Source organism: Nelusetta ayraudi, unplaced genomic scaffold (genome assembly GCF_046127955.1).
Source record: "Nelusetta ayraudi isolate G7.1 ecotype Tasmania unplaced genomic scaffold, CSIRO-AGI_Nayr_v1 ptg000064l, whole genome shotgun sequence".
NCBI lineage: Eukaryota > Metazoa > Chordata > Actinopteri > Tetraodontiformes > Monacanthidae > Nelusetta > Nelusetta ayraudi.
The window spans coordinates 1,229,552-1,248,445 of NW_027466114.1; the positions used below are offsets into that span (position 1 = coordinate 1,229,552).

Consider the following 18,894-nt stretch of genomic DNA (forward strand, 5'->3'; position numbering starts at 1 on the left):
CAAACGACTCGGACGGTGACGTCTGTCTCGTGTGAGCGCCACCTGTGCTTTGCTCTCCTTCACTCCACTGCCGCATCACCTCTTCATATTGAGCGATGTGATTGTTGTTTAAATGTTCCATAAGGTTGGTGGTGTTGCCACGGTACCTCACTATCTTGCGACATACGTCGCATGCAGCGTCGTTGTCGCTTTGTGAAGTAAAAAACCTCCACACGTAACTCCTTTTCCTTTCCGCCATCTCTCCTCTGCGACTCTCGTGCCACCTGCTCAGTCAGTGGAAACGTGTGTGCGTGTCACGTGAGCTCGGACGGGGTGCTTGTTTTGTACACAGCCATGGTGAGACGCACCGAAATGCAGGGACACGGGCGCCGACATTACTCCAACCCCCTGACTCAACACCGGAACTCAACGCCGGAAGTTAGTTGCTCTTTTTTTTTTTTAAATGTATTTTTTTAATAATTGCTCAAAACAATACAAAAACAATACAACAAAAAAAACCCAATATCAACAAAAACTATCGCCAGGGGGTTGCATACATAAAAGTATTTTTACGGTTTGCACTATAAAAAGAAGGCAGATAGATTCAGGGTCTTGATAGCTTTTATGTAACGATTATTTTCAAATAGTTTTAATATACGGTTGGACATCGTCCTCAAATGTAAGAAAAAGGGTTTTAATGCATTTTTTTAAAAAATAAAGGGTAAAATCAGGTTCAATATAAGAGAAGTAAATTTGTAGGCTACTATAAAACTCAGAATTTAGTTCAAAGCTCACAATCACTAAGTTCTAACAGAAAATGAATAAAATGGGACTTTACACAAGCAAATAAACAGAGCACTTTCTGATTAGGCAGCAGTTGTAACATGCACACACGGTCAAAACAAATGTCATACTACTTTCACATTAGCATATGGTTACTATTCATTTAGGTCAGCAGCAAAAATAAAGGCACTGTAAATCCTTGCTATTGTGAAGTGTATCAGGAATGGGCAGCAATGTGAATATAAGGACCTGATCAAAGCCTTCAGTGACTGCAGTCACAAGAACTGTCCTACTGAAAAACCTCAAAGACCAAGGAAATAATAATAGATTTCTTGTAGATCCAAGCCCCCTCTTCAGCCAGAGTACCAGTGGGGAAGACCTCAAGGTGGTGCCAAGTCATAAATATCTAAGTGTACAGCTGGATAATAATTTGAAGAGGTCCCTAAACAGAGACACTCAATAAATAAGGGCAGAGCTGCCTCTTTTTCTTAAGGAAGCCAAGATCTCCTGACATCTGTAGCAAAATGCTGAAGATGTTTTGTTTGTGGTGGCATGTGTGTTGTTTCATGCTGCAGTCTGCTGGGGAGGGAAGGAAAATTGTTTTAGCTTTCTGATGTGTTCATCTGCCTCTGCAACAAATATCATTCAAACACTGCACAGACACAGCTCCCAACATACTGTTTTTTTCAAAGGCACAGAAAAGCAGCTTGGCAAAATGACTTCAGTCCTGCTGGTTGATTTTTCATCCAGCAGGGATCTCCAGGGACAAGCATTGTGAGTAAAACAATGGCCCCAGACATCACTGCAACAGAGCAGGTATTTCCTGCTTCTGGAGAGCTCTTCATTATCCCATTTAGTCATTATATGCATGGAATAATTCTATTTAACCATTATCAGTTTTCTCTTCATTCTATTTTGTTTCTAAAATGTAATAAAAACAATGTCATGTCATACTGGCAATAATAATTTGACTCGAAGTTCGCACAATGCCTTTATTAAGAAAATTGACCAGAAACAAACTGCTTCCAGGCTTCCGTTGGCCGTTGTGGTGGCAGGTGGCTGTGGTGAGGAGGCTTAAAAGCTGCCACGAGCCAATGTCCTCTCGGCATTCAGCCTTGTCATCTCGTCATTCATAAAGACTTCAATAAAGATCTGAAACATAGTGACATGATTCAATCAAACCTTGTGATGCTGTAAAGGCTCCACTCAATTTTCTTTAATGATTTCCAAACAAATAAAATGGACCACCCAATAATTTCATTCCATTTCCCAAGCAAACTTGATTGACCTTCTTACCTCTGGAAGCATGACATCAAAAACAAAATCCGAAAACAGAGTCCTATATCGCCTCCCTTAATTTGTTGTCCCAGGCCTGTGGCCTCCTCGATAAATTTCAACAGTGCAACAAATCTATTGAAAAGAAAAGTACATAATAAACAAATTCACCTTTTTAAAGTCACATCTCTGTTAACACACATGTCATTTACCCGCTGGTCACTTAAATTAAGTGTCCTTAATTTAAGGAACTGTTTCAGGTTGAGGGATGTTGACGGATTCTTCCACAGGTACATCCTGTCTGACCTGATGGTACCATTAATGAGCCCATCATGTAAGTTCTGAAACCAGAGAGTAAAAGGTGAACATATAATCATCTGCCAAAGTAAGAGGCACTGTAAATAATTAAAGCACAGTCTATTCAAAAGTTACCTTAATCTGTGTCTTGGAAAACACTGGCAGAATCCCTCCCTTCTCAATCAGATCCATGATGCTGCAGAAAACAATGATGGAGAAATGAAGACTGCCAGCAGCTGCAAACACTGGACTACTCAGCCACAGGAAATGCCATTTGGTAGTCACCTTTATTAATGTGCATGCAAATCAGGAAGTTGGCTGGACACATAAAGGCAGGTAATAGTTTGGGCTCAGACAAAGAGTACATAGTGACACCATGTGCAGATATTAAAATAGTGAATGGTGTAGTACCTTGGTGGTTCAATGATACCTGTGCATCCACAGTTGAAAGAGTCAGCGCTGTCCAATTTCCCTGCACATTCTTTGTGCAGCACAACCCTTGCACAGCTTGCACTGCACCCATTCCAGAGACCCGGCATCTGGATACAGCAGTCTAGTCAAATGAGAGACACATTAGAAGTTAAACATACATATACTATAAAATTGCTATCCTTATACAGTGCCTGGGAATGCATGAATCATTTTCCTCAAAGTTTTATCTATAAAAACTAAACATAGTCCGAGTCACTTTCTTAAAGGGACAAGCCAACATTTTTTTCTTTTGCTCATTTGCCGCTCTCCCGAGTTCAAGACGAGCTGATAGACACAATTTTTTTGACTGTGTGCAGTAACAAGAAGAGGAATAAATGGAGGAGGAACTACATGTTTCTTGTTTAGAAAACTGTAAGTGCTTGCAGAAGCGGACAGAAAACAAGTGTTTCTGCTGTACTGAGATGGACTTGGTGCTGCCATGGCAAGGAGGACAGCACACAAAGACAACACATGACGCAAAAATCCCATTTTTGCTAAATCTTGCAGTTGTTGGAAATGTTTTCCTTTTTTCCTTCCTTGCCAGGGTTTCCTGGACAAGTGAATTTGCAGAAGTCCATCCATGGCTAACCGACAAATAGGTCATCATAATTGTGATCCAGAACCTTTTGCATTTAGAAGAACTCCAACATAGTCCTGTGTTCAACTATTTTAATAAGACTGAAATCATTAAAACTTCATTTATATGTATTAACATCCCTCTCTTTATAACTAACCTCAGTGTCCTGTTTAGCTTTCCTCATTAGAAAGCTAGACATTAGATCTTGTAAATACAAGTGAGGGTTCTTCTACTTCAGTCCAGTACCATTTGTGTATAAACATATCCATTTAAGTCAAGTGTTGATCAAACGCTTCCTTAATATCAAAGTAAAGCCAAACATTGTTGCTTTACAAAAGACAAAAGGTAAAGCAATGACACAATCAGTCAATAGTAATAACAGTATAACAAATGAGAAAATAGGAGTTTCTTTGAAATAAAGAAGGGCCCAAGGTCAGCACATATTACCACAGCTTGTTATGACCTCCCCTTAACATGAATATGCCACAGTCTGAGCCAAAGTCTTGTCCGGGGAAGCCCTGATTGAAGAAAAACAAATGTTAATAGTCTCACCACTCACTTATGCCAAGTGTGAGCAAGGTTGAATATAACAAGTACCTTCAAGTCTTTGCCCATTTTCTCTGTCCATTGCCCAGCACATACTGTATCTTCTGGGCAATATTCCTGAACATTTAAAAGGAGAGTTACATTTGTGATACTTTCTTTGGCTAAGCTAACGTTAGCCCGGACCATCGACTCAAGCGTAGAAACAACCTTCACGACAACACGAAACTATAACAAATTCTTCCAAACATCGCATTTTGTAAATAGCACAAATCGCATCTTAGTGACCATGCCACACTCGGTGGTGGTAATGTTTTATTTTTTTTACTTTTTTCTTACCATTCTCGCGCTCTTGATATACAATGCTGCTATTGGGATGGACGCCGAATAAGCAAAACATTTCTCGAAGAAGAATGAACTTCCGTGTGGAGTTCTGGTATGGAAGTTATGGCGACGCTAGTTTAGTTTTTGTTAGATAGTTTTTGTTGCAATTGTGTTTTTTTGTTTGTACTGTTTTGCGCAATCATTAAAAAATACATTTTTAAAAAAAGATGAACTAACTTCCGGCGTTGAGTTCCGGTCTTGAGTTCCGGTATCGGAGATATGGCGGCGCCCGTGTCCGCCATCTTTGTCTGCATTTGGGTTCCTCTCGCCGTGACTGATGTCAGGCTGCAGGACCAGCTGCTCACCACAGGGGGGAGGCAGAGGGCAGGTTTCTAGTGGTTTCCACTGTGAGCACAGAGCAGGGCACTGATTGGCTCAGAGTTTTGACCAAAGACGAGTTTGAGTCCTTCACCAAAACCAAAAGCACCACTTTTAACTTTAGTGCCTGGAGATTTTTACATTTTCACCTGTTGAAAACTTGAGGGTTTATGAAATGAGCTGCAGACGCTTTGGTTCTCGGTGGCCGAGGACAAAGGTCAAAGGTCGCTGGATGGAGCAAGACGCCATTTAAAAGCCTCCTTGGTTCAACAGCTGATGGCCGCAGCACCAAGCGACTAGCGAAGCATCAAGGGCCACAACAGCCGGAGTGAAGAGAAGAGAAAAAGTGTTGTTGGTTTGTTCAGCCACATGGATGTTGACAGGTTGACTGACTTCACTGCAAAGAAAACAAGAAAATGAGCAACTTTCATTCCTTTCTTTCTTTCTTTCTTTGACCCCAATCAGTTTCTAATGAAGAGAAAATGCATTAAAATACTGCCAGTCTTTGTCAAACAGCAACAAGAGAAACTTGAACACTCCACTCTTCTATGTATACACACATGACACACGCTTCTTAAAACTGAAGATGCTACAAAACAACAGTTTGACCTGTCGGAGAGGAAAATCTAAACTGGATCATCACCTGATTTCACTGCAGTTGTTCACTGTGGTCGCTCTTATTGCTCCATAAAGCTCTTTATGAAGAGCAATAAGATAACAGTGAGCGACTAGCAGATAGCGGCTAGCAGATAGCGGTGGTGCCTCACTTGAAATAACAGACACCTAGCCTAACACCCAGCATTAGCCTCTAACACACACACACACACACACACACTGTTTACAGGTGTAAGGACCTGTGTGTGTTGCACTGGTGTTTGTGTTTGTGTGTGTGTGTGTGTGTGTGTGTGTGTGTGTGTGTGTGTGTGTGTGTGTGTGTTGATTCGTCGTCGTCTGTCTTCAGCGCAAAGGAAACAAAGTGCACACACACACACACACACACACACACACACCAATTACCCCTAACCTATGCGCTGAAAAACACAAAAATATACAGCAGAACATCTTAACGTAAACACACTTTTACTGATAAAATTAAAACATAGGCAGATATAACCTTAACAATTTTAAACCATGAGTTTTCTGTGCAATTATAAGCATACATGCGAATGGCCACCAGGAGGCGGGGCCTCTGCTGCACTCGTCTTTGTGTCGTGACACTTTACAAACTTCAGTAATTAGTTCAATCAGAGCAGCTCTTCAAACTCCCTGATGAAAGCAAAGTTGTGTAGCAAATAATATGTGGATTTACTTAATAGTCAAATCTTTATGAAACAAATGCTGAACTTGACATGACAGCGGTATCAGGTTTGACCAGCAGGTGTCAGCAGAGGACTTCCCAGCTTTGTGGCTTCCTGCACCGTAGACTCTCCCTCCACACCAACCTCAGCTGCTCTCCGCAGGGAGAAACAGCTGACTGGTCGTCACTCACTGTGTTGTGACATCACGTCCATGTTACTGCGCCCACTCGCACTGTGGCTGTTAGTTTGGTTGAGATGTGAGACAGTTGTTGAAATAAAAGCCCTGAATCAGTGACGAGCATCAGTGTTGATGAGCACTGGCCACTTTATTAGAGACACCTCGCCAGTCTTTGCTTGTAAACCTTCCTCCTCCAGTGTGAGGAGCAGCCATCAAGAAGCAGGAAGAGAAACCGAAAGTTAAAGTTGTTAACAGTCTGACTCCACTTTGTGTTGACGCAGTCTGAGCAGCAGCAGAAGTGAAGCGGTCGGGTGAGGTGTTCTTTGCCATTATCTCCTTTCCCAGCGGCCCAACGTGGCCCGTTAAGCCGCTAACAATCAAAGATTTCATTTGTCACGTGACACATGACACGGCACCGCGGTGAAATGAGTTTCAAGTTGGATATTCGACAGACATTCGCTCCGGGAAAAGACTGCGGGGAAATGTGGCTGTGGCAACGTGATTGTGAACTAAGAGGAATTAAAGTGTCAAGGAAAAATAATAAATAATAATTTAAAAAAAAAAAAAAAAAAAAAAAAAAAGTAGCAAGTGACGAGTTAAATGTACGTTTTTACAAGAGTACAAAGTTTAAAAAGTGGAAAGTACAGATAAGAGTCTTCGGGAGGGAGAGAGATAGTGTGTGTGTGTGTGTGTGTGTGTGTGTGTGTGTGAGAGAGAGAGAGAGCGAGAGAGTGAGAGAGAGGTGTTGCAAACATCGCCATCGAGGTAAAAGGAAGTTCTGGACTCCTCAACACAAGTTCTGTTAATAAAACAATGACAGTACTAAATAATGATGATGATAACAACAGTAATAGGAATAATCACATTATCATGGTGCAGTGGTTAGCATCGTTGCCTCACAGCAAGAAGGTTGTGGGTTCGATTCTGCACCTGGGACCTTTCTGTGTGGGGTTTGCATGTTGTCCATGTGTCTGCTGGCTTCGCTCCATGTTCTCTCTCATTCACTCAGCGATAAAGTGCCATCAATAATAGACTTTAAGTCTGATGATAGTGAACAGAACCAGACTTCTGAGCCCTACCACCCTGAAGGTGAATCATCAAGTGACAACTAGGAATTACCACAAAATATTAATATGAAGGTAGGTATAATATAATGAAATAGTAAAAAACAAAACAAAAAACAAAACTTTTGAGGTACTTTATTTTGAATGGCTCCATCAGAATGTTCTGAACTTGAGTGAGGAGTCTCCTGGGGTGGTGCACTACTGCCCTCTAGTGGAACCATCCAGTGACAACATCTTCATCTGAAGTCTAGTTCAGAGTAAAGCAGCTCAGTGTGTTGTTGTCATTGTGTCCAGTGGTGATCATAATGCCTGGTGTGGTCAGAGGAGCAGAACTCCAGTGTCTGCTGGCTCCTGTCCTGCACTCTCCTACTGCAGTGAAGTTCTGCACTGTGTTGTGAGCTCACAGTAGAACTGCTGTGTTTCACCTCAGACTGACTCCAGTTCAGGAGATGGATGTAGAAGAAGTCAGAGCAGAGTCTCCAGGGCCCAGCATGGTGTCTCTGAAGAGTGGCCACTCCAAAAGTCTCCTTCCAGTCTTCAGTCATGAACCTGGACCTTCTGAGACACAGTAAGAACACTCTGGTCACAGACACCATCACTGACTGAAAACTGTGAGGCAGATCAGAAATCATTGCTTTCAGTATTGTAATTTTTCTTTTCTCTCAGTTTATAATGCGAGTCTTAGCTGTAGCAGCAGGAGGTGAGGGAAGGAGAAGGAGGAATGGTAGATTATTACTAATCTATTACTATTATGACTATAGCATTCTGAATAATAATGGGGTGAACTAGCAGTTTGATCTCATGAAGATTGGAAGAATAAAGTCAGTTTCATATTGACTCTAATCGGATCATTGAGTCAATAGTCATCAGTTATTGACACTTGATTGACTGTCAAGGGATTCTGATCTTCCTGCCAGACTGGTTCAGAAAACCACCTTCATGGTGACATTGACCCAGTGACCTCTGACTGGTTTGACTGGTCGACTGGTTGACTGGTCAGCAACCCCGACCGTCCTGACTCTTCACCTTCTCAGTTCTTCACTTTTCCTGAAGACCATCTAGAGATAAAGAGCAGCATCACTGTTGCTGCTGCAGCTCCTCAATCTGAGCAGCAGTTTGTCTTTAATGTTTATCAGCAGACAATTGATGAAAGATTGATGTTTTTGACTCAAGACATGTTTGTGTTGCAGAGTTCAGGGATGGAGACGGAGGTCAGAGTCTCCAGGGTCCAGCATGGTGTCTCTGAAGAGTGACCGGTCCATACGTCTCCCTCCACTCTTCAGTAATGAACCTGGACCTTCTGAGACACAGTAAGTGCCAGTATGGGAACATTTCGGCTTCAAACGAAACGAACGAGGTGATCCCATGAACACGGGCGAACCGATATGTCGCATTTGTTCGAAAGTAGTGGTGGTGAAGAAAGGGAATACGATGAACATGCACGCGCACCTCCAGCACAATCATCCCCTCCAGTTTTCCCAACTGTGAAAAAAATAAAGTACCGCCCGAGGTTCCGCGGAGCCACCGTCCCGACAGGCAACGCTGACTGAAGCGTTCGGTAAGCAAAGCAAATATAAAAAAAAAACAGCGCAAAATGGTGCGCGCTTACAGACAGCGTCAAAGTCCTTCTTTCTTTTTTTCCTTTTTTTTGAATTGTTTTTAGTTGTTATTGTGGTTTTTAAGTGCTATTTTTGATAAAAACAGAATGTGAGTCCATTTTATTTTTATTGTTTTCTTGGTGTCCTTTATGTTTATTATGTTTGTTCATCTTATTTGCAACCTCTTAATCTGGAGAAATGAAAGTTTATTGCTTTTGACATGGTGTACTTGCATTATTATGTCATATATTATCATTATATATGATTTAAAAGAAATGGTGTCAATAATATCGTTTATCGGCAATAATTTGTAGCACAATTATCGTCCAGCAAAATTTGTTATCGTGACAGGCCTAGTTTTGACTGTTTGTGTTTCAGAGGAAAAGACACTCTGTGCTTCTAGAACAGACAGCTTGACCAAGTCATTTCAAAATAAAAGCCTAAACTTTATCTTGTTGAGTGTTTCATGTAATTTAGTATTCCAGAAGAATCAAAACTTCAGTAACAGGAAAAATGTGTTCAAGACTAAAAACTTTCATCCAAACTGTCCAACTGACCAGTCAAACCCAAACTTCTCCACAGGAGGAGGAGGAGCAGTGGTGTAGGCTGCGACGTCCTGACTGACCCAGTGTCCACCAGCTCATACTGGGACCAGTCTGCTCCATCAACACTGCAACCTGCCAGTCACACCAAGACTGCTCACAGTAAGACTGTCCACCTGCACCTCCTTCACTTTGCCTCTGAGATCCTTCAGGACCTCCAGTGAGAAGATTCACTGAGGGACGTTGAGAGCAAACAGTCACACAGCAGCTTCACCACAGCAGCTTCAAGTTGTGGAGAGAAAATGATGCTCACACTGTCACACTGATGTTTTCTTCTCCAACCTTTTCTTTGCTCCAGAGGCTGATGATGGTCTGCAGGAGCTTCTACAGCAGCAGAAGATCAGTCTGGAGAGGAGATGTGAACGTGTGACTGAAGGTGAAGAAGCAGGAAGTCAAACCCTCCTCAACAGCATCTACACTGAGCTCTACATCACTGAGGGACTGAGTGAGGAGGTCAACAGAGAGCATGAGGTCAGGCAGCTGGAGACCAAGAAGATCCTCCACGACCGTCCAATCAGGTGCAGCCAGATCTTTGAAGCCTCACCTGAGCAGCAGGGACTCAGAGTCAGAGTGGTGCTGACCAACGGTGTCGCTGGGGTTGGAAAAACCTTCTCAGTGCAGAAGTTCACTCTGGACTGGGCCCAGGGCCTGGAGAACCAGGACCTTCATCTGGTGCTTCCTCTCTCATTTAGGGAGCTCAACTTGGTCAAAGAGCAGCACTACAGTCTTCTGGAGCTGCTCCATGTTTTCCATCCAACGTGAGAGAAGCTCACAGCAGAGCAGCTGCATGTCTGCAAACTTCTCTTCATCTTGGACGGCCTGGATGAAAGCAGACTGGCTCTGGACTTTGAGGACAACCAGGTGGTGACTGACGTCACTCAGAAGAAGTCAGTCAGCGTCCTGCTAACAAACCTGATCAGAGGAGATCTGCTTCCCTCGGCTCTGCTGTGGATAACTTCCAGACCTGCAGCAGCCAATCACATCCCTCCGTCATGTGTGGACAGGCTGACAGAAGTACGAGGCTTCACCGATGACCAGAAGGAGGAGTATTTCAGGAGGAGGTTCAGAGATAGAGAAGATGTGTCCAGGGGGATCATCTCCCACATCAAGGCCTCCAGGAGCCTCCACATCATGTGTGAGATCCCGGTCTTCTGCTGGATCACTGCCACAGTTCTGGAGAGCATGTTGAGCTCAGAGCAGAGAGGAGAGCTGCCCAAGACCCTGACTGACATGTACTCACACTTCCTGCTGGTCCAGACCAAGAGGAAGCAGCACAAGTATGGAGGAGGTCCACAGGAGCTGACGGAGGCTGACAGGGAGCTTCTTCTGAAGCTGGGCCAGCTGGCATTTGAACATGTGGAGAGTGGAGACATCATGTTCTACAGTGAAGACCTGGAGAAGTGTGGTCTCAGTGTGACTGACGCCTCTGTGTACTCAGGAGTTTGTACAGAGATCTTCAGAAGAGAGAGTGTGATCTTCCACAAAACCATCTACTGCTTCGTTCATCTGAGTGTCCAGGAGTTTCTGGCTGCAGTCTACAGCTTTCACTGTCACACCAACAGGAAGAAGGAGGTTCTTCAGGATTTCCTCAAAGACTCAAAAGCAGGGACATCACAAAAATATATAGAAGAAGGCCCTAATCCTAACCAAACCTTGGACACCCTGGATGATTTCCTGAAGAAGATTATGGAGAATTCCCTGCAGAGTCCAAACGGTCACCTGGACTTGTTTGTTCGCTTTCTCCATGGACTCAGTCTGGAATACAACCACAGTCTCTTAGGAGGACTGCTGGGTCTCACTGACAACCATCCAGAAACCTTACAGAAGGTCATCAACAACCTGAAGGAGATGAACACTCGTAATATTTCTCCTGAAAGAAGCATCAACATCTTCCACTGTCTGCTGGAGGTGAAGGATCAGTCAGTGCATCAGGAGGTCCAAGAGTTCCTGCAGTCAGAGAACACATCAGAGAAGGAACTCTCAGCCATCCAGTGTTCAGCTCTGGCCTACATGCTGCAGATGTCAGAGGAGGTTCTTGAGGAGTTGGACCTCAACAAGTACAACACAACCATGGAGGGAATATTGAGACTGATTCCAGCTGTGAGGAACTGCAGGAAGGCTGTGATACGTTTAGGAGGGTACGTAAACACTGTGGGCCAGATCCACAAAGCGGCACAAAATGCGCCGAGGTGCAGGTAGCGGCAGGGTTGCGCCAGATTCATTTGAATGTATTGAAATGAGTCATTGCGCGCAAAATGACACGCCCCCTTCTATGCAAATATGCCTAATTCAAACAGCGGCAGATCCAGGAAGAGTTTGCGCTCGTGTCCGCACGCAGTTTTACAGACGCAAACACCGCCGGCCAAAACCAGGAGCAGCTTCTGTCTGTCAAAGTGTTTCTGGCTTCTGAGTGAAACTTTCCTCTCTGAAAAGCCTGAAATATATATATAGCTCCCCAAATCTTACATATAGATCGGCATAAACTACAGTATATATGCCAATATTTTAGATCGGCTATGAAAAATACAAATGGTACTCAGGTGTTGGTGACTAACGTGTCTTGCATCGTAATGCCAGGAGCACAGGAGCGTTTATCCCAGCAGAGTTTCACTGTCAAACACACGCACTCACCAACAACCTTTGGCGCAAACTGCTCTCAGGTTGCCAGACCGCAACATTCGCACCTGTTTCAGGTGCCGCATTTGTGGGCGTGTTTGCACCTGCATGTCATTACCGCAAAAACCTTTGTGGATCCCCGCATCTGTGGCGCAAATTGCCCTTTTTTGAGGATCTACCCCTATGTGTGTGTGTGTGTGTGTGTTGAAACTCTATGTGCTGTCATTCTTGGCCAGGTCTCTCTTGTAAAAGAGATCTTGGATCTCAAAGGGACAAACCTGGGTAAATAGTTATAATAATAATTCAACTACAGAAAAGAGTTGTCAGAATAATCAATAAAGTTCCCTAAAGCACAAATCAATGATTGATAGTCAAAGATCTTCCAATTCATAGATATAGTGGACTTGAAAACATTAGAAATACTATTTCCAGGAGAGAATGAAAATATTGTATATGTTGTAATGTTATAAGTTTTTTAAAGTGAGAGAAAATCAATCCATGTTCAGAGGGTTGAGTGTCTTTGAATGATGGAAGGTGAGAAGCATTGTTAAATATAGATGTCTTTCTTTTTTGGGAGTTCCATTTTGGAATGGGATCAGTGACCATTTGAAAATGTGTGCTTCTTTGTTGAGTTGAAAAAATCTTGAAGGGCAAAATACTTGATGATGATGAGGATAAATGATTGAATTGTGAGTCAATGATGAGGAATAATGTCAAGTAGATTTTGTTGAGTTGCGTTTCTCTTTTTTTCCTTTTTGATTTTGTCTGACTAATTATTCCAGCTAATCTTATGGACTGTATAGGAGAGGCAAGAATCAGCTTGGGCTTCAGCCTGCTGCTTTTTCCTTCGCACAGTTGTTATGTTTTTGTTGTTGTGAGTCTTTAGAATGTGCACATTTGTTTTGGAAGCTTCTTTTTCATTGTTGTCAGTTGATTGCACAAGATTGATTGAATTTACACTGTCAACAAAAATCAACTATTCAATCATTCACGATGAAGATGATGATGGTGATGGTGATGATGGTGGTGATGAAGATGATGATGAAGATGATGATGATGATGAAGCTGCTGCTGATGATGATGGTGATGATGGTGGTGGTGATGATGATGATGATGAAGATGATGGTGATGATGGTGATGATGATGGTGATGATGATCAGGGTGATGATGATGATCAGGGTGATGATGATGATGATGATGATGATGGTGATGATGATGATGATGGTGATGATGATGATGATGATGATGATGATGATGATGATGATGGTGATGATGATGGAAGCAGCAACTTCTCACTCTGCTCTCCTTCATTCAGTCATGAACTCTCAGAGCTTGAGTGTGCAGTGGTGTCTTCAGCTCTGCAGTCCAGCCCCTCCCACCTCACACTGCTGGACCTGAGTACCACCACCCTGAAGGATCCTGGAGTGGAGCTGCTCTGTGCTGGACTGCAGAGTCCAAACTGCAGACTGGAAGTTCTCAGGTCAGTTCCTGCTTTCTACTGGTGGACAGTGTGTGTCAGCAGATGACAACTGGTGTGTAACGCTGCTCCGTGTGAAGACTTTGAAGCAGATATTAAAGACTCATCTAGACAAAGTGGATGTTGTTGATATTTTCATGTCAACAATCTGCAGCCAGAAAAGACTTTGGATGGTGGAAGAAAGTGTGGAAAATGTCTCCAGTCACTTTGGAGCTCAATGGAAGTTGTTGATTGGTGATGAAGGTCACATGACTGAGCAGAAGATCCTGTGAAGAAATATTCGAGGCAGATTAATAGTGCAGCAGTATTTCTTCATCTTGTCCTTTGAATGTGTTTGACTTGTAACGAGACTCTGATGACTGAAAACAGCCACAAGCACACAAAGGACTCACTGATTATTTTCCATCTTCACTGCTGATTGGCTGCACACTGACTGACACACTGCTCTTGTTATTGTGTTGACAACACACTGGCACAATGACTCCTTTGAGGGAATGACTCAGTGATCTGAACAGCTGCACATCTGGATCATTAACAGGGAGAAATGACTCTTAATATGACATTTACACCATGGAAGAAATCAAATATTGATTCTCTATTCAGGTTGGAGAACTGCAGTTTGTCAGAGCTCAGCTGTGATTGGCTGCTCTCAGCTCTGAAGTCCAACCCCTCCCACCTCAGAGAGCTGGACCTGAGTAGGAACCAGCTGCAGGCTTCATCAGTGAAGGAGTTGAGTGGTTTTCTGCAGAGTCCAGACTGTAAACTGCAGACTCTGAGGTCAGTTCACCCTCTTCACTCTACAACTTGTATCACTCTTGTTATTGTTGTCATGATTTTCACTTCACTGCTGTTGGAAATTCAATTTGCAGTCACTGGTTTGTGTTTGAAATGAGTGAAACTGGGTTTAAAGCGGTGTTTCTCAAAGTGGGTGGAGAGCCGAGTCATGTCTGGGAGTGTGTGTATGTGTGTGTGTGTGTGTGTGTGTGTGTGTGTGTGTGCACCATTGTGCAAATATTTGACAGGGACGGAGAGAAGAATTCAGGAGTCCAGTGGTGGCCAGTGTTCACTGTGTTCACTGTGTTCACTGTTGTTGCCCACTGTTGGCTGTAGAAAGGTTCAGCGAATCGCTGCAGAACGATGGTGTTGATGTGGTCAATTTCATCAAAACAAGAGCCCTGATAGCGCGGCAATGCTCTGCACTTTGTGAGGAGATGGGAGCACAACACAAAGCTGTGTTGTTTCACAGTGAAGCCAGGTGGTTGTCCCCAGGAAAAGTGCTGCCATTGGACAGAGGGCTGTGGGAATTCTGCTTCATTTGGCCACATCCCATCCCTGTCAAATAGGCTTTTCAGCTGTTGCAATACTGAAGGTTAAGTACAGAGCTAAGCTCCACATTGAGCCTGGTCTGCCAGTGGCAGCGTCAAGCCTGCAAGCCCACTGTGAGATGTTGTGCAAAGCAAAAGAGGCCCATTGCAGCCACTAATACAATAACTCTCACACACTCTCACACACTCTCACACCTCTTGCCAAATACCTGCATTTCTTCTTTTATCTACATATTCAACTCCATTGTTTTTGCATGAGTGAAGTCAATGAATGGTTATTTGCACAACAGAATAACTTGATAGAAAACAGAGGGAATGTTGATGATAAAAAGTTCATTTTCTTTATTGGATGTTACAAAAGTGCTTTGCCAGAAAAGATCTTTGCACAGCAGAACAGTCAAAGTATTCTTGTTTAAAAAGTGATGTTCAGGATTTGATGCCACAAAGAGTGATTTGCTAAAGTGGTTTATTTGAACAACATAAATCACTGGTCTAAAGGCACAGTGTGTAAAATCCTGCCATCTAGTGGTCAGATTTCAGATTGCAGCGCTCATTCACTCACCCTCTCTCCCTCCCTCTCTGTTTCTGCAGTGTCAGATTCTGAAGTCCACATTTCACTTTGATTTTCAGAGTGATGACACCCTGGAAAAACTCTCCATCATTATAAACTCTCCATCATTTATTCTCTATTCAGGTTTATTCAGGAGAGGTGCAGGTTGTCAAAGCTCAGCTGTGATTGGCTGCTCTCAGCTCTGAAGTCCAACCCCTCCCACCTCAGACTCCTGGACCTGAGTAGGAACCAGCTGCAGGATTCATCAGTGAAGGAGCTGAGTGGTTTTCTGCAGAGTCCAGACTGTAAACTGGAGACTCTGAGGTCAGTACTGGTTTGGAACCAGTGGATGATGGTTTCAGCACCAAACACAGTTCATCACACATGTTGAATAAACATCGAACTGAAGGTTGATTCATATCAAAATGACATCCAGAAATATGAAAACTTCATTCTGTTCATGTTTGAAGTTTAAAGCAGGTCATCAGTGGTCATGTGACCAAACATAATTTTAACACACATTAGTTTTGGACTGAGGATTTAATTTCAAGGTGACATTTTCTGTAGTGTCAGATTCTGAAGTCCACATTTCACTTTGATGTTCAGAGTGATGACACCCTGGAAAAACTCTCCATCATTATAAACTCTCCATCATTTATTCTTTATTCAGGTTGTGGTGCTGCAGTTTGTCAGAGCTCAGCTGTGATTGGCTGCTCTCAGCTCTGAAGTCCAACCCCTCCCACCTCAGACACCTGGACCTGAGTCAGAACCAGCTGGAGGAATCATCAGTGAAGCCACTGATGGGTCTTTTCCACAGCAGAGACTATCAACTGGAGAGTGTGAGGTCAGTACTGGTTTGGAAGCAGTGGATGATGGTTCCAGCACCAAAGCCAGTTGATCCCACAGCAGAGGTCCAGTGTTCCCAGTCACAGTGTGAGAGGAGGATGGTGACGTCCAGCTGCTCCTCATTCATCCAACATCTGCTGCCAAGCTGCTTCTTCTCTCAGTTCACCACTCAATTATTGATCAGTTCATCTTCATCAGGCCTCAGTATCAGTCCAACACTCCATGGTCACATGACCTTCATATGTTCCACACTTGACATGTGACTGAGAGTCTGCTTCTTCTCACCAGTCACTCCATCATCTCCATCAACAGTCAACGTCTCTGTGATGATGCGTTCAAGGACCGCGAGTCCTGACTCCTGCTGTCTCTTCTTCTCACTGCAGGTGGAAGGATGAGGGTGGATGAGGAGGAGAGTGAAGAGGAGAGCTCCATCTAGTGGTGGCTGACAGAACTACAACTAGTGGAGCCAAACAGCAAGCTGCACCCACACGCAGAGTGCGTGGGCGTGTCACGACCTTTGACCCCAGTGCAGCCTGGTGGCTGGCGGACTGCTTCTCCCTACGAGCTGCAGTGGTTACTGGGAGAGACGTCCCAGAAGCCACTGGTGGACCTTGCAGTGCCACATATGGACTCTTGGATTGTTCTTGGCCTTCCAGTGAAGCACTGCGTGAGCACTGGAGGTCAACCATGACTGACTGCTGTCCTCCTCTCTGGACACCACAATCTCACTTCCCATCTAAGTCCATCAATGTTTAATACACCTTTTTTCTTGAGCAGTATCATTAAATCTCCACCTGCTTGTGTTTGCATGTTTAGGTAGATTGATATGTATGTAGATCTATGTTAGTAGCTTCAATGTGCTGTGAAATGCGGCATCTTCACCAACACTTGTATCATTTGACTCAGGTGTCTCACCTCAGCAACAATCACAGTTGTTGCTTCTTCATGTTGTTCTCTGATTTATTGTTGTTTTATTTCTTTAGCAGCAGTGAAGCCCACACCACATCCATATTCATCATATGTATCCAGCGTAGGATGATCCACCGTCTCCAGTGTCGGGAAAGCCTTCTCATTGGCTCTTGGAGTGCCAGACCCCGCCCCCGTCCCCAACCTTCAACTAGTGGATTTACTTCTTTGACTTTAGTTCAGGTTCAGTTTTTCCTTGGGGTTCTTGTTTGGTTCTGATCGTCTTCGTCCTCCCTCCAGAACTTCGTCTAGGACTGATTCCAGTGTTTTCAATAAAGAGCTCAACACCCTGGTGGTTCTGGATGGTTCTAAGAGCTAAACACCCTGGTGGTTCTGGATGGTTCTAAAATCAACTCCTTTACTCATAGTGCAGCTTCTGAAGTCAATTGAAGTCAAAACTTTTTGAGGCCATTAATAAAACAAAACATTTGTTGATTCATTTTTGAAAAAAATTCAAAGGTTGAGACAGAATAATCTGGAGTGAACTGACCAGAGGTCAAAGGGCAGAGGTTTGACAAACTACAAAGGCCATCATTAATTAGATTATTTTCTTTAATGGAGTCCCACCACTAATAAATATATATTTGTTTAATAAATGTTTAATGCACCTTTTTTCTTGAGCAACATAATTAAATCTCCACCTGCTTTGCTTCCGTTTGCATGTTGCAGCAGATTGATGTGTATGTAGATAGAAAAATCTATGTGAGGAGGTTCAGTGTGCTGTGAAGTGTGGCCCTGTTCTGGCCATGGGGGCCTTGGCTATTGCCCTGTTGTTGCTGTGTACTGGTTGTGTGTCTCTTTCAGGTGCTGATGACTAACCAGGTGCACCTGGCCGGTGCACAGCTTGTTTAGGACCGCCTCCCTCAGCACTGGCTCTCTCACACCTGGCTTCCACCGCAGCAGCTGCTTTGTTTTTCACTTCCCGTCATGCTTTTTCTTTGTTGCACACAGACAACACGCACTCATACCATTCACTCCATCCACACACCTACAGGCATTACTGACAACACACTGACTCTCACACTCCATACACTCTTATTTTTTAATTCACAGTTTTGCTGTATTTTAACTGTTTTTATTGCAATTGCTGTTATTTGTTTCACTCTGGAAAGCACCTTGTGCACCATTTGGTTGTTGGAAGGTGCTATATAAATAGAATTTGATTGATTGATTTTATTGTCATTGCAACACGTAAACGTGTACAACGAGATTGTGCATAAACGTCCAAATACAATACAACAGTAAAGACAGGACTGCAGGATTGAGCATTTTCAGTGGGGGTGAAGGTGTTACTGTGTTTAGTGTAGATGTTTGTGCTTCATAATATGATTAGTTTAGGTGTTTGTTTACAATAATATGATTATTGATATTGAAATGTTGAAATCAATCAAAAGACCTCCACATAAAGAAAGGCATTGTTGCAGGAGTCATGCAAAGAGCTCAAGGGAGGACAAAGGAAGCACATCCCTCATGAACTTGTGATTCATGTAGCTATGTATATATATGTGTGTTAATTTACAATGTACTGTATTATTGTATTGTGTTACAGAACCACGTTCTTCTGATAATCAGAGAAGTAAAGGACTGTTGAACCTTGAACTGCCTCCGTGACTCTCTAGCCGGAGTCACACCCCCATAGTGTTACCGGCTCCATTCAGTGCACCCCGTAGAGTTCCATAGCTCTTACACACACATTATACATCCATGTTGGAGATAGCTAAGACACGAGTGTGCCGTAGTTGTAACC

General features: G+C 43.4%; 3 protein-coding genes across 3 annotated transcripts in view; 2 read left to right on the top strand and 1 right to left on the bottom strand.

Annotated features, from left to right (window-relative positions):
- The window catches only part of LOC142898371 (NACHT, LRR and PYD domains-containing protein 14-like), a 272,094-nt gene that overhangs the window by 92,611 nt on the left and 160,589 nt on the right, over positions 1 to 18,894 (bottom strand). The gene's annotated exons all lie outside the window — the stretch shown is intronic.
- The window catches only part of LOC142898369 (NACHT, LRR and PYD domains-containing protein 12-like), a 487,638-nt gene continuing 475,208 nt past the window's right edge, over positions 6,465 to 18,894 (top strand). Inside the window, exons 1-3 of the mRNA XM_076041305.1 lie at positions 6,465 to 7,242; positions 7,598 to 7,735; positions 8,358 to 8,464. Of these exons, the coding sequence (XP_075897420.1) occupies positions 7,617 to 7,735; positions 8,358 to 8,464 (226 nt within the window). The 5' untranslated portion in view covers positions 6,465 to 7,242; positions 7,598 to 7,616. The remainder of the gene's footprint in view (positions 7,243 to 7,597; positions 7,736 to 8,357; positions 8,465 to 18,894) is intronic.
- On the top strand, positions 8,381 to 18,318 carry LOC142898401 (NLR family CARD domain-containing protein 3-like). Its single transcript, XM_076041341.1, has 5 exons — positions 8,381 to 8,477; positions 9,351 to 9,469; positions 10,625 to 11,505; positions 13,299 to 13,463; positions 16,006 to 18,318. Exons 3-5 carry the CDS (start codon positions 10,742 to 10,744, stop codon positions 16,442 to 16,444), a joined length of 1,368 nt encoding a protein of 455 aa, XP_075897456.1. The 5' UTR covers positions 8,381 to 8,477; positions 9,351 to 9,469; positions 10,625 to 10,741; the 3' UTR covers positions 16,445 to 18,318.

What these genes read in the sequence shown, in the direction of transcription:
- LOC142898401 (XM_076041341.1), top strand. Translation starts at nt 10,742, where the DNA reads ATGTTCTACAGTGAAGACCTGGAGAAGTGTGGTCTCAGTGTGACTGAC. An exon ending in GCTGTGATACGTTTAGGAGG is followed by an intron (nt 11,506 to 13,298) that starts GTACGTAAACAC and finishes TCCTTCATTCAG; the next exon opens with TCATGAACTCTCAGAGCTTG. An exon ending in TGCAGACTGGAAGTTCTCAG is followed by an intron (nt 13,464 to 16,005) that starts GTCAGTTCCTGC and finishes TTCTTTATTCAG; the next exon opens with GTTGTGGTGCTGCAGTTTGT.